Source organism: Corapipo altera, unplaced genomic scaffold (genome assembly GCF_003945725.1).
Source record: "Corapipo altera isolate COAL_440 unplaced genomic scaffold, ASM394572v1 239, whole genome shotgun sequence".
In the NCBI taxonomy this organism is placed as follows: Eukaryota; Metazoa; Chordata; class Aves; order Passeriformes; family Pipridae; genus Corapipo; species Corapipo altera.
The window spans coordinates 1,127,448-1,142,549 of NW_020884938.1; the positions used below are offsets into that span (position 1 = coordinate 1,127,448).

Consider the following 15,102-nt stretch of genomic DNA (forward strand, 5'->3'; position numbering starts at 1 on the left):
GTGAGGAAAAGCCTGCAGCAAATCAAGGTGAGGGAAAAAACCCTCACACTAATTTTAGCTTTTCTAATAGGGGAGTTCTAACACTCTCCTTGTGTGTCAAATAATTTTATTTCATTTATTCATATCAGGACCCTAAACACTTAGGGCAGCTTTTACCAAAATTAGTCAAAAACCTAATTGACTGAAATGGGAACATCATCAAGAGTTTAATGTGCTTGGAAGCTGTTACATCTTTATTATTGACAATTTAGGCTCATGGAACCCATTCTCAGCCTCTCTGAAGTTGCACTGATTGTGTTTGCTTTCTTACAGCTGCTCACTCCAGAGGCACCAAATAGCAACCCAGCAGCTTTTTATAAACATTCTCTAATTATTATTGTTACCCATAAATGTGTTTCCCATTTCAGTGTATAAATAGCAAACTGATTATTTACAGCACCGGCTCCTGCTGAGCACTAGTTTGTCTGTCAGAGAGGTGAGACAAATAACTGGGCTATAATTTGTAATAATAAAACCTACACACAACTTGTCTTTTTTTCCTAGGAAAAAAAGGTGGTGTTTTTGCACTTATAACATTTTCTACAGGATTCCCTTTTTAAGAAAGGTTCTGTTCCAGAACAGTGAAGGAGGTTCTCAAGATAAATGGTGTTTTAAAATGGAGCAGGGTATCCACTGACAGTCACATGCAAAGGTTTGTTCTGTTTGGGCAAGCTGGGGTGTGTATTTTCAGAGTATGTGGGACACAGAGTTCACTTTGCTGGACCTGAGGTGACAGAAAAAATTGCAGGGACGTTAGTGCAGGTATTGTAAACCAGACCAGCTCAGAGGTCGATGGAATTACACCTCCAGCCTCTCTCTGTGGATCCTGTCAGCAGCCTTTGTGTCTCCTGCCTCGGTCAGGAGGGTGAGATGAGCAGCTGTGCCCTGGGATGGACAACACAAACTGACACTGGGGGTCGGCTGCTGCTGTGGGAGATTTGAAACGAGAGGCATCTTACTCTCATCTCTTCTTCTTTCTGCTGAGGTGAGGAGCAGAACAGAGTATTTCAGCTGCTGTGACTGACTCACGGATCTCCATCCTGCTGCAGCCACGTCAGATCCAAGAGATCTGTTCTGGCACACAGAGAATGAGTTCTGCCCACTCTAGGATCCATGATTAGTTACTGCAGCACGTTACACACCCAGTGACTCACTGCTAGACAGCAGACAGTTACCACACAAGGCCTTCACCCATTGTTCTCAAGTGTCATTAAGTATTCTTGGCTGATAATCTTTCTCTCTTTTTGCTTTCCCTCTCCCTTTCATTTTTTCCCTGCTGAGACATGCAGAGGTTTGCTTTAGAATGCAATCCTTCCTCCCTGGGCACACATGCCCAGCATGCACAAGCAGAAAGATCATGGTCAAAAGGAAGGCACTCTGAAATGTTTATGATAACCACTCAGCAAACAGCAGCTGGACAGTTGTGGCAATTTTGTACATTTTCTCTGCCCCCTGTCCCCATCCGTGGCATTTTGTCATTACAGTCCACAGAGATGTAAGAGGAGAGGGAATCAGCAAAAACAATTCATTCCTCAAGATGAAAGTTGATACCTTTTCCTTTGGTTCAGATTTTAGAAGCTCCCAGCACATTTCGTTCCCCCTCCACTGCTAACTTTACCTTTCTTCACAAACATAGAATCATAGAATCATAGAATAGATTGGGTTGGAAAAGACCTCCAAGATCATCAAGTCCAACCCCTGATCCAACTCCAATTACTATATCATGGCACTAAGGGCCACGTCCAATCTCTTTTTAAAAACCTCCAGGGATGGTGAATCCACCACCTCTCTGGGCAGGCCGTTCCAATGCCTGATAACCCTCTCTGTCTAAATTAATTCCTTTATTTCTGATTTAGAACCTGCAGGGGGTTTGTTTATTTGTAATTCCACGTGGTGGTGAGTGAATCTGGACAAGGGTGGGCAGACAGGAGGAACTGCTGTCCCCATGTACATCCATTTTGGGTGCTCAAGTGCTGTGAACTGGACCCACACACGGAGAGCATCTGTTTGTCAGTGCCCCCATCCCCAGTGCTGGAACTCTCTGGAACAAAAATGATGGTAAGGCCTTGCTTGGTGTTTCCCCACCCCCAGATAGGCCCTTTCTGAAGTAATCATCCTCTCTATACTTTGTGAAAGCCGAGGCAAGCGGTGAGGACACAATTTACTGACAGTAACACAGCTTCGTGCCTGAAAACAGTCCTGGCTTTACTGATGTGGTGGCATAAAACATTGTCCTGCCTAATGACCCAGTGGAACCCACCTAAAAGATGGTCTCTGGCTTAGAGAGGTGGGTTAGCCATGTCTCAAGTGTTAGGCTGAGCTCTAAAGGGGTACTGTAAAAGTTCGTGGCATAGCAGCTCTCACACAATACCTATTGATTGTATTAATTCCAGGCCTTCCAGAAAGCAGAGGGAACTTACATTTTATATCTCATTTACAGCTGAATCATTAGAACCAGAAAAGCAGACTGGGGGTGGGAGGAGATTTGACAAAAGTCCATGTATCAGACAGCCTAAATTGCCTTCGCTGAATGTGAACAATATTCTTCAGCTGTTTTTTGAGGAGGATGCCAGAGAATGATGACAAAAATGACTGTGGGTAGGAAGCTAGAAGGTTTTGTGGGCTTTTTTTTTTTGTGTGTGTGTGTTGTTTTTTACCAAAATTGAATCTTGCAAGTACTGTTGCCATCCCATTCCTCGTGCAAAGTAAATAATTTTTTATGCCACATACAGTGCTGTAATCTAGGCAAACAGCTGTCAGGGCATTTCTGGGAGTGAGTGGTTTTATTCATTCCATCAAACTCTGATCAGAACAATCTGTGAGCAACAAAACAACAATGTATAAAGGCTCAAGCATCCATCTGAGCTTTAGGCAGCCATTGTGGAGCCTGAAGCTTCATTTTGGCTTTGCTATCCGTCATCTAAATATCTCCAAAACACTTCCATGCTGCCAGCATCCACCAGCAACACATTAGCTCAGGGCTCTGGCATATATGGCAAAATGTTCTCCACTGGGAGAAAAGTTGTGCACTGAATACCACTGAGAAAATGGAAACATGAAGATCAGGCAGGTCACTGGGACTGTGAGACCTGCCCTGAACTCACAAAATACATTGTCTGGCCACGTAGTTTTGTGGCTTTCAGAGAGAATGAGAAACTAAACATATAACAAACAAATTATTTGCAGGCAGTCTGTCTGGTGAACCTGCACATCACAAAGCTGTAGGGTACAGAAATCTCATATATTTTGAAATCTCCTGGCTTACTATTGCAGGCTGACTCCAAATTGCTGGGTAGGTAGAGGTGGCCGTGGTGGAGGAACCTTAACCACAGGTGGCAGTTTTCCCTTCTGTTTCCTCCGAAGGTTTTCATCATGTCTGCAAAAAAAAATCAGGGTTTCATTGATTTTCTGTGCACCACGGATGACAGATTTTGTGTATTAACAGCTGTAAGTGCTGCTCATGATGCTGATCTCCTGACAATAGTGTATATGTTCTGCAGGTCTTACAGAACTTGCATTTAATTTCAGCACGAGGAAATTTTTAAGTGGTATTTGTGGTAGAATACTTAAGCACGACATAGAAGAGCTCCTTTGCTTCAGCCAGTGGAACGTAGCAATAAATATGTCCAAAAAATAGGAACACGCGATAATTTGCTGCTCAAAACACAACCCTCTTTTCTTTGGCAACCATGCAATCCAGTTTATAACCTTAGAGCTGTAAGGTGGTTTCTGTTATTCCATATTTACACAAAAGGTGTGTAAAAACCTGCCAGGCATCAGCAAGAGTCGCAATCAAAGCTTCCAGTTCCTTTCATTCAGCAGTGACATAAAATCACTTCCTGTCAGCACATCAAAGCATTTCCATGTAAAGCACTGTGTTGGGGAGATGTTATTGACACCAACACTGGCACTTGACAAGCACAGCCCTCTGCATTTCCTTCCCTTTTCTCTCCCACCCTCCACTCCAACAATCCTCCCTAACGCACAGTAAATAAAAATAATGGAACCGCTGACAACAGGTGTGTCCATAAAGTTTAAAATCAACCGACACTTCGCTGACTGGGAATGCTCTTAATGAAAGGAAGTCACTTAATCTGCTACAAGATGCAAGGAAAGAGGTCAGGATTACAGCTCTGCCCAAGGAAGTTCCATGGTGCTCATAAGCAGTAACAACACGTGGGTTGGTTTTGCTGACACTCACAGAGAAGTCACAGTTACATGAAGGAAACACCCCACAACTGAGATGGAGATGTTCCAGATCTGTAGAAAACTAAACACCTGATACACCCCAGAACGTGTCTGATGCCAGTGCAGCTCTCAGAATTTACCCAACCAAGCACAAGCAATCAAAGCTTCCAGTTCCTTTCATTCAGCAGTGACATAAAATCACTTCCTGTGATTAGAAATTAGACTTTTAATCACTGAAGAAATAGGTTCTGCCCAGAATACAGTGAACAGGATGCAACTCTACCTGAGGAAAAGTGAGACAACGTGGGTTACATTTGCCACGTACCTGATGACTTCCTGAGGGATATTTAGCTGGTCGTATTTGAGATGTTCTGCCAGGTCACTTAAATAGTTCAAGTAGGTGACCTTTTTTCCAAACTTATGGCTAAAAAAAAAAATAAAAAAATAAAATATTGAGAAAAAAAATCACAAAGTAGTATAAAAATCAGCACGGGAGGAACATTTACAAAGGGTTTAGTTTCTATTACAAAAATATAAGTGCTGATGCAACTCAAAATTAGACTGTAATTGAAGCAGCAGGAGACGTAAGATGTGTTTCATTTCATATGATCAAACATATACAGTGCATGCCTGAGAGTCTGATTTGAATAAAAATAACTGCCTTCCATCTGAGTGTTTTGTGATTTGCATAGATATGAAAAACATCGCTTTAAAAGCCACTGAAAACCAGGTTTCACACAGCATTTAGAAAGCTCACTAAAAGCACTGTTAACTTTGGAGAAAATGTTACACAGGCAGCAGAACAACATGTTTGTATTATTTAGGCATTCCACCCTAAAGACAAAATAACAGGGCTGTGGAAATAAACCATGAATCAGTCAAGCAACAGGCAATACTTTCAAGGCACTGATAGTGTTGGTTCACCAGCTTTATCCATTTTGAAAAGGGCTGGGTAACTTCTAGGAAACACAGTGAATGACAAGATTTTTCTCTGAGCTGTACAAAACAGACTTCCAAATCTGGAGTGTCACTAGTTGGGTCCTGAGCTTTAGCCAGAATATAGGACTGTACAGGCTGAGGTGTTCAAACAAGGGTCAGCGACACGTTTATACACACGGTCTGAAATAATGCAATATTCTTCCACAACACCAAGCACCTGGGCTGTAATGAAAAGCCAAGAAAAACAGTGGGTATTGATGATAAAAAGTGCACTTTCCTGCACCTTACTTCCATGGTGAAATTGGAGAAAAGCTGTGGTACGACTGAGTTTATCCCCGGATTGCCCAATCCACATACACACGCTCCCCCTAGCGGGACGTGGCACAAACATCAGACACTTGGTTAAATTTTAGATTTAAACTGAAACGAGCTAAATTTTCCTGAAAGTAAAGCAGTTTTGGGACAGTGAGGAGTATCAGTCTGTGCATGCACAACTTCAGACCTCTCCAGAGTGTCTTTGATCCAAAGCAGCCTGGGCTTCCAACATCTTACCCAAGCCACGGGCTAGCACAGAACTCAGTGTTTAATCACCTCTGGTAATGCAGGACAGGACACAGAACCCTGAGTTTGTAATTAGGAATTAGTGCTGTTCCTTAAGAATGCCACATCACCACCACCACCTAAATGTGTATTATTTTGATAGCAGATGGGTGGTTTCTCTGAGCTCACATACAGGAGTGTGGTCTTCTTACTGTTGTTTTGCAGTTTGGAGAAAATACACCTGACTGAACACATAACCTGCTTGTTGGTTTCTTTTGGGACTGGAAAGAAGATCAATCAACCTCAGGAGCTTGAAAAATTTAATGTATTTACATTTTCTTAAATCCTTTCAAACAAAAGAATGCTAAAATACTTACTCCGTTTGTCCTTCACTCTAATAATTGTATCATTTGTCCATTTGTTAGCAAACACATTAAAACATCACGTAAAAGCACTTAGGCCATGTGCTAACAGGCACCAAATGTACTAACAGACCCCTGAAAAATAAATACACGCTTCTTCATAATGAAATTTGTTTTATATCTGCTATTTTTATGGGCAACACCGTCTACAAATGAGTCTGGGGTTTAATTTAGCAAAGGTAGGAAACAGAAGGTGTAGAGGGCTTTTCTCCCTTGCTTTTGTGGACTGGATTAATACTGACACAAATTAAAAGCATGATTTGCCAAGGTGAGATTAATCTAAACTGGAAGGGAAAGGTACTGTGAACAAATTTGAAATTGTACTATTCTGGTAAATTGACACTGCTAATAAGTTTTAGTCTTCAATGAGAGTATAATTTAGGGAGACTGTACATGGGCCCTTTCACACTTAAATTTAAAATGATATCCTTTAATTTTCCCTCCCTTGACAAACCCAAACTAGAGTCAACCCAAAATGCACAATGCATGTGGACATTTAGCTATTAAGACATTTTAAGGATTAAAGAGGTTTTTCCTAAGCTTCAGCTAATTCCTGCTTTCTGGCTTACGGAGCATTTCAGAGTTTCCTCATATTTCCAATCACTTTGTCAGTCTCCCTGTACAAATAGCTTTGTTGCTGTTGGTTACAGATTTTAAACACAGAGAGTGTTACTAAATTAGGCTCAAAAGAAGTATCCAGGTACAGAGTGGTAAATGTCAGCACAAACAAAAACAACCAGTCCTGACAAAAACAGTGTTCAGAAGGTCAATTTGATGCTGCTGCCTCTGACAAGCCCTGGTTTGAATTGTTTATGCCAGATAGGCTTCAGCTCATCAGGATCAACCATTTCCATATTCAAAGCAAAAGAAGACTTCATTACCAGTGTGTTGTACTTTCCAAGAAAAAAATGTGTTTCACTTGTTTACACACAGTAAGATCCAGGGAAAATGAGTATTTGGAACAGCTAACTGTGAACTTTTATTTTGTAAGAATTAGTGACCAATTATTGCTGTAAGTCAACTATCACAGTGAGTGAATTAACATGCACTGAATGAAAATCATCAGTGTCCTCAAACCCCTTGCCTGGAGTTATTCCCAAGGAATTCTTGGTTGCCTCTGAGAAAGAAGTTGGTTCACCTGAGTATTGTAATATCCATCAAGAACTTTTCTTGTTTGATTGTTGGGGTTGTTGGTTATTTTTTGCCTTTTTTTTTTTTTCGTTTGGCTGGTTTTGTTGTTTGGTTGGGTTTGTTTTGGTTTGGTTTCTAGAAAACTCTCCATACCCATCCTAAAGCAAATCAGGAACAAACAAACTGACTGTAAATCCATCCCCATTCCTAAGCCCCCATCAGGTACTGGGCATCCTGTTTCTTTTCTCACCATTGCACTATGTCCTGGATCACTGACATTTATTTTACTGCTAGTTAAAATACAGATCTATAATCAGTCTTCTTGTTTCAAGAGCAGCATATTCTAGAGTGATTTTTAGCTGTAATTGCTTTTTTTTTATTTTCACATGCCTCTTACACGTTCCAGCCTGCCTAGAAGTTAAACTTCCCTTCTCTAATTAATTAGCTTTCTACCAGTCAGATATGGAATCAATGGCAAGTTCCTGTAGTGGATGTTTTTGGCTGGTTCATTATGGCTTTTCAGGATTAGCTGTTTTCATCCTCCAGCCCTGAGGACATTCGTAATACAATCAGCAAAACGTCAGAATTACTTGGGAGGTGACAGAAATTCAGGAGCAGAAGCTGAGCAAGCCCAGCCATCCTTGCACTTATCAGTATCTGCCCACTGGTGGTGGTTCCTTGTAGCTAGCACCAACTTCTCCCGTGCAAAGGAAAAGAACACGCAGTAAAATCCATCACCTTCACCGTTCCATCCTCCATTTCAAATGCTTACAGGCACTTCAGGGTTTATCCATTAACTTTGAACACACAATTGTATCATTCCTATTCATGTCACCACTGCAGCTCCCCCTGAGGGTTAACCATTCATTATCCACTTTGCTGCACCACCCAGTAACTCCAGTCACACCCCCAGTTCCATTATGGGAAGTGCTGTCAAACATGACAAAAAAATCATTCGTGGTCCGCAGAATAACTGTTTTTTAAAGTGATATTTACTGTAACATACCGGTAAAACTGCTAAGAATTGAGACTCCCTTTTCTTAGAAAGCAAAGAACTCTACCCTCTTATTCATACCCGAGCTAAAGCTCACCTTACCCATTAATTCCACACAGTTTAAATGGGTATTGTGCTGTTACCTGACATATTTTACCTCAAGCCTTTTTAAAAGCAACTTATTAGAGAACAAACCATCCTTGAACTAAACGGGAATAATGTGTTCAATAAACTGCCAAGTACCTTATAAGAGGTTTAAAGATATTCCACAGGATTTTTATGAAGTTGGTTGGATGTACAACATAGAGTGCTTTAAGGTTTTTCTTATACCTGGGAAAAGAAAATGAAATTGTTAGAAGGATGTTGAATACCACAGATGGCAGAACTGAATAGCTACAACTGAATGGAAGGTATTATTACAGGAACATTACACAGCATTCTTTTCAAATACATTCAAAAGACCTAATTCAGAAGAAATGGAATGTAAAATGAAAAAAAAAAAAAAAAACAAAACCAACCCATACACAATTTTGAAAAATGGTCAGCTTTGACAATAGGATAAGTTAACACCACTATGTTCCTAACCAATGTCCACCATCTCACAGATTTAATATCAGGGGGACAGAAAGGAAATTAGGCAATTTGAAAAAAAGTACTGATAAGAGAATGAAGAGTCTATTAAAAAAATCTGTCATATAAAAAATCACTTTCTTTCACATCCCTTTATTTTCTGCTTATGGGAGTTTTGTGTTGGAGAAAAATTCTAAATTTTCAGATGTAGAATTTACACCGAATTTTTAAATTTTATCACTAATTTTGGCCTGTTTTGCTAGTAATTACTAAAGGTGAAGCCAAGGGCTACTTGTTTGATATTGCATGGTTCCCTTTGTATGAAACAAACCCTTCCTTCATTATGGATTTGCTGGATTCCACAGCATCATTCCATGATCAATAAACAATGGATTCCAGCAGGCCAAAATGGAAACCAGGCTGCACACAAAGACTCTGCTCTTATTCAGTGTTATTGCAAAACAAAAGTGAGAAATGCATAATGATACGTCCTGATTTTATATATGAATTGTTGCCTATTACTCTGCCAGGTTTGCTTCGTGCTCCTCCCCCCAGGGGTCAACACTCACTGTCAGAAAACAATGATGGGGGAAAAAATGTGATGGTGAACTCCTAAGGAAAACCAGGTTATGCTAAGAGGGGAAAAAGGCACCAACTCAGAGATTGCAGTTTTTCCTTTGGGTTTTTAACTGGGCCCTGTGCATGAAAACAGCACACGAGCAAACAACTAATCCTGCAACTGGCACTGGTGTGGACAAGGACCCAAAATCCACAATGAAAACCAACAAGCAGAACACCTGAGTTGCTTTACTGAAGTTTCCCTCTGAAGTTTGTTTTGTACCTTTGCAGTGAGGGGCAAAATCTGCTCACTGTGTGGAAGTTTACATTCTTCACAGTTTCCTAGATTACAATTAAATGTCTAAAAGACTTTACTGAGCCTCTGCTGTAAACCTCCCAAGATCTATTCTTCTGAAACTCTTCCTGTTGAACATTTGATTTCAATGCAAGCTAATTATGTTGTCCTTTGTGCTCTCCTCTGTCCTCCCTTTCCTTTGATCCCAGAAGCCTGAAAGGAGCTATTTTTGTGTTTGTTTTCCAGCAGCACTGACATCACTACAAGAATCAGCAATGGCAAAATGAGCTCAGTCAGCTGTGGGGGTGGATCAGGACAGATCCACTTCCCTCATGGAAGTTCGTTACAGACATTACACAATCCTAAGAGGAAACCAAATATTTGGGAGCCATACTTCCTGTCAAACTCCTTGTAGGCCGTTTGCAACCATTTCAGAGATGGTTTATTCACACTCTTCAGGCCATAGTGGAAGTAGACAACCGTATAATCATTCTCTACATACTGGTCCAGGGTGTACTTTAAGTACCTGAGGAGAAAGAGAACATTGGAGTTTTAAGACAGTTTACTGGAGGAGATTTTTGAAGAACTGACTGTGCTGCTATTGCACGGTGACTGCAAATTCATATTTGCTTCAAGGTATTTGACAAGTTCATCTTGCTCTAATGGCAATGTGGCCAATAATTCCACATTATTGCAACGCCTGAAATTGTAAAGAATGTGCTTATTTACAAAAACAGTGGTGCTCATGAATCGCTTAAGGATGAAGACAATACTGGACTGTGTTTGCCAAGAAATTTTTGAAGAGATGCATTTTAACCAACAGGAACTTTTATTTTGCTTTTTTCTGGTCTTTGTGAAAGTCCTTCCTTTGAGACAAAGCAAAAAAATGTCATTTTGCCTTTTCCAAACAATAAAGAACACATCTTGGGTTTTCCTCTCAATTTAAAACTTTTTAAATCCTTGAAAAATCCATTACCCCAAATTACTGCCAATTACAACCTGTTACTGTAAACTGTTTTTCTTGACTATATTCGCCTTTCCCTTGTTTGCACTGTGGTGCCTGCGTTCATAGATCGTTTCCCTTAGAACTAATTTAAAGAACTACACTACTTATCCCATCTTGAAATAATACTGCATGTTTTATAAGCAGATTTCTGTGTGCTCATTCTGTTATGGTACAGTTTTAGATCCTTTTCTCTTCCCTTTCTCCCACAATTAAGAGCCCAGGATGGCCTATTACACAGCTTAATGACTCAAATCAAGCCGTGATGGAGCAGTGCAATCTGGCCTCGTGTCTTGCTGTGTCAGATTTCAACTTTCTCATGTTATTTTCAATGCTCTCTTCTTATTCTGCAACAGAGCCCTTCACTGTAGGTAAGCAATTTTTATTCAATAAAGCAGGTAGGTCCATGTGCCATTTATTAGGCTGGGGCTATCTGCAGGGCCACTCTGATTATCCACCTTTGCATGGAAAAGTCCATAACTTCACTTCTTACCCTCCCAAAGCCTCGTTTATCTGCTTATTGTAAATTTTAGATTGCCAGTATCCTGGGACAAGGATTGCCACTGCAATTAATATAATGATGGTTTGATCCCTGACTTAAGCATTAAATGGTATTTTAATGGAAGAAGTAGTAGTGACAGTCATTCAGGACTTTTTTTTTTAAGAATTCTAAATTAAAATATAGCTAAACAGATATTGTTACATACAGAGTGCCTGGTGTTTTATTTTACAGCATGTAAATTCCTTGTCACATTGCATCCAGACAGCCTGTTCTAAAAATAACTGAGAGTGTTTTGTGGGCACACAATAACCAGTATTTTTCTACAGTCCAAGGCTGCAATAGAATTGCAGGGGCATTACAAAAGCTTTACCAAATCAATTCTTTAAGTGATTTCATCACAAAATACCTACCAATCAGGGCCTACTCTGCAGCTTTTCCTCAGGATTCAACACCAGAGTCTAACTAGCTAAAAGCAGATCACTTGATAGCTGTATTGCTACCTCCCCATCCAGACACCTGCCTTCAGTTCTTTCAGTTCAGACTTTCCAAGTGAACTTGGTGTGGGCTCAGATACAGGAAAACATGTAAAATCTTCAGGTCCAGAAGAGCCTAAGGGCTGGAAACCTGAGTTTCATCAAGGCTCCTCCTCACAGAGCTGAGGAGGGTTCCTAGATTTGGTAGAAATATAGTTTGTCACACTCCTACTGATCACTGCAGGTGATCCTGTGTGTGAGGAGGTGACTGGTGGGGCTCTCCCTCCTCCCTGGCACTAACACTCCTTGTGTGCTCTCCAAACCATTTCCTAAGTAATATGTAATATCCTTTCCCCTTTCTGGGAAGTTGAGGCAAAAGCACTTCTGTCCTTTCCAGCGGATACTGACATTTGAAACATTTTACCAAGAACATTTGTACAAGAACTCCAAACAGGTTTAAAATGCTTAGTAAGGACAGGACTCTCACGACAGAACAGACCTTGTAGTGACAAACTACGAGGCAGAAACAGCAAGTTTATAAGGAAGAATGTTGTAAAGTTACCTGTTCACAACCTCTTTTAACACAAGAGACCCAAAGTGAGATACACATAAAAATATTAAGTATAGTATACTAAATGAAAGGGAGATGTTTTTATAAAATAGAAAACCCACTGAATGCAAACAACTAAACAGTTCTCTTCCTGAGTGATTTAGGAGATAAAAGATAGCAAATTAAAGCAAACACAGCTATTCAGGAGAACATGTGTACACAGCACTAAAATATCAGAATTTCACTTAATTGGTCCTCATTATGAATTAATTTATTTTTTAATATGATAAGAATTCTTTAATAAAATCAAGACAACAAGTTAATTTCAGCACACAGAGAATGGCTTCCTCCTCCAGTCAGGGCAACTGGCAGTGTCACCAACATCTCATTCACTTCATATTAACACTAGTAGGTCTTACATCCTTTTTTAATATCACTCCTTGCCTCTTGCTTCTCTCCTCCTTGAAAGCTCATTCTCTAACAGAATTTTTCCTATCAAGTGTAAAGGATTCCATGCAGGAGATGAACAGGAACTTACTCCAGCAGCCTGGTGTGGTTGAGCTGATGGGAGGGGGGCATGCGGCAGCAGCTGAAGGTGATCACCTTCCTCCCGGAGCTATCATCACCTGGGGGACAGAACACGTAATAAAGACAACTCATTTTCAGAGTTCTGGAGGAATGGTGTGGATCTTGTGATGTTTGGGGCTACCTCTACCCCCTGTTGTTACTCAAGACACGCTGTGGGACTTCCCTGTCCAGTCCCACGTGACCTACGGAGAGCACAAGGCGAGAGACGAGGCAAAGCTGAGGGAAGTTCATGTTCAGAGGTGGTTGGTGGTGCTCAGCTCAGCACAGGGAACACTTAAGTCCTCTTGCAGCATTCAGCTATGGAAGAAAACAGGCCTGTTTTCCCTTCCAGTCTTGGAAATGACCCGTTTTCAAACTCTCCATGCTTTATATCCGGAATTTCTTAGAATGCTGCTCTGCCTACAAGAGCTTTGGGCGTCTGCTCTGTCTTGCTTCTCTGTCAGATGTTTTTAACCAGCTTAAGCTTTCTCAGATCCTCCCTTTCAGAAGCACTGCTGCATTCAGATCACATTTAAAACACATCAAGCAAGGCATACAAGTATGATTTTCCATGTATCTACAGGAAAGATACCATTCCTTCTAAGGCAATACAGAAACACCCCATAAAATGGTCAGACTGAATTAGTATTTGACACATTCTTAGTCTAACTTCAATGTTCAAAGCAAATGATATTCAATACTTGCTTCTATTGCCACTAAAACATCAAGGTTTGCCTTTGATATCAGCAGGAATACAATAAAGAATTGAGGGTTTTTTTAGACAATGTTTATAATTATGTTGTTCCCCTCTCAGCCCGAATTAAGTAGCTGTAGTATAGCAGTGTAGTTTTGACTGCTAAAACATTCCTTTCTCTGCTGGCTGATTATTTCTTCCTGTTCTTGTTTGGCTGGATGCTTATTTTATTGTCTTTCTCAAAGGTTTTTCTTATACCACGAGGCTTGATGTCCCTTCCCACATTAAAAATAAATTCTCACTTCTGGGTTAAATAAAGTGCTTGAGCACCACTAAGGAAGAACACTCACACCACCACAATTATATGTACCCAGGTATGTCAGCATATTGTTCTTAAAAAGACCATAATTTATTTCCTGGAGTTATTTAAGTGTCTTGTTTTATATTCTCAGAGTACTTATAAAGGCGTTATAATGTGACATGCATTAATATGAATGATGTACTAAAATTAAATTAAAATGTTAATAAAAGATTGCTTTCTAAATCACGGCTTGTTTGTGGGGAAAAAAACCTGCTATGCTACAATGCACTCCAGAATACTTCGTCTGTGAGAGGTATGAGCAAAATAAACCATAGAAAGGTTTCCAGATAAATTGTTGTTCCTGTTGGTCACATTTGACTGCTTGAATTAAAACCCAGAAAAAAAACCTCTTGGGGATGGTCCTGTGCAGGGCTGAGGGTTGGAGTTTCAGTAAGAAAGCATGTCCATATATTTTGAGGTAATTAATTCAGTTTTGTCTTTAAAAAAGACAGTAAAACCTACAGTCTAATGTTCAAAGCAATAAGTGCGGTAAATAAGAATTTATTTCCTTTCCCATTCTGAGAAGAAAATAGTTGGAGAAAGAAGCAAGAGAAAAACTGGTGCAGAACTGGGAAAATCCAAGTTCAATTCCTGCCTGAAGGATTTGAAAACATGTTTTTATCATTCAGACAAGTTCCCTCTTCACTAGAGCAGGAAATGCTTTCCATTGATATCAGCCTTTACTCCTGCTCCTGAAGGTATTGCAAGAAGTAGCAAAGCTGTCACTGAGATGGACTGAAAATTATTGGGACTTGTGCCTTAGGCTTGTTAGATAATTCACTACAGTTTCTCCTCACTTGTTACAAAAACTAAATTACAACTTCACCTTTCACAGTCTGATCTACATTCTACTCTAATCAGTTCCTAATGCACTGGTTCAGAATCAAAAAGGGGCATGAAATCAATTGGATCTTGAAGATAAATGTGCACAGTCTCTGCAAAGGCCCAGGCTGGATACCTGAAACCTTTAAATGTAACTAGAAAAGCAAGAAAAGGCTAAGAAGGGAAATGAAGATTTAAAACAGTAATGGCTTGGATTCCATTAAAAAGTTTTATTTAATACATAAAAGGATGTCACTGGCAGTTGATGAAAACACAAGCATCAGAAACAGAGTCCTATGAAACAAGAATACATTCAAATTCAGGCACTGCAAAAAGTTGTCAGCAATCATATTATAGAAGCAAACCAGAGAAAATTAGGGAGCTTGATGCATCAGGAATGAATAGGAAAAACAATCTTGAGCTTGTTTTTAGGCAACAAATTGGAACTTCTCCC

At 40.1% G+C, this 15,102-nt stretch overlaps 1 protein-coding gene across 1 annotated transcript in view; it reads right to left on the reverse strand.

Moving 5' to 3' along the window:
• ARHGAP8 (Rho GTPase activating protein 8) overlaps nucleotides 1-15,102 on the reverse strand; it is a 60,574-nt gene that overhangs the window by 22,614 nt on the left and 22,858 nt on the right. The window contains exons 4-8 of the mRNA XM_027660758.1: nucleotides 12,743-12,830; nucleotides 10,071-10,202; nucleotides 8,497-8,583; nucleotides 4,553-4,651; nucleotides 3,305-3,415 (exon numbers count right to left, since the gene is read on the reverse strand). Coding sequence (XP_027516559.1) covers nucleotides 3,305-3,415; nucleotides 4,553-4,651; nucleotides 8,497-8,583; nucleotides 10,071-10,202; nucleotides 12,743-12,830 — 517 coding nt within the window. The remainder of the gene's footprint in view (nucleotides 1-3,304; nucleotides 3,416-4,552; nucleotides 4,652-8,496; nucleotides 8,584-10,070; nucleotides 10,203-12,742; nucleotides 12,831-15,102) is intronic.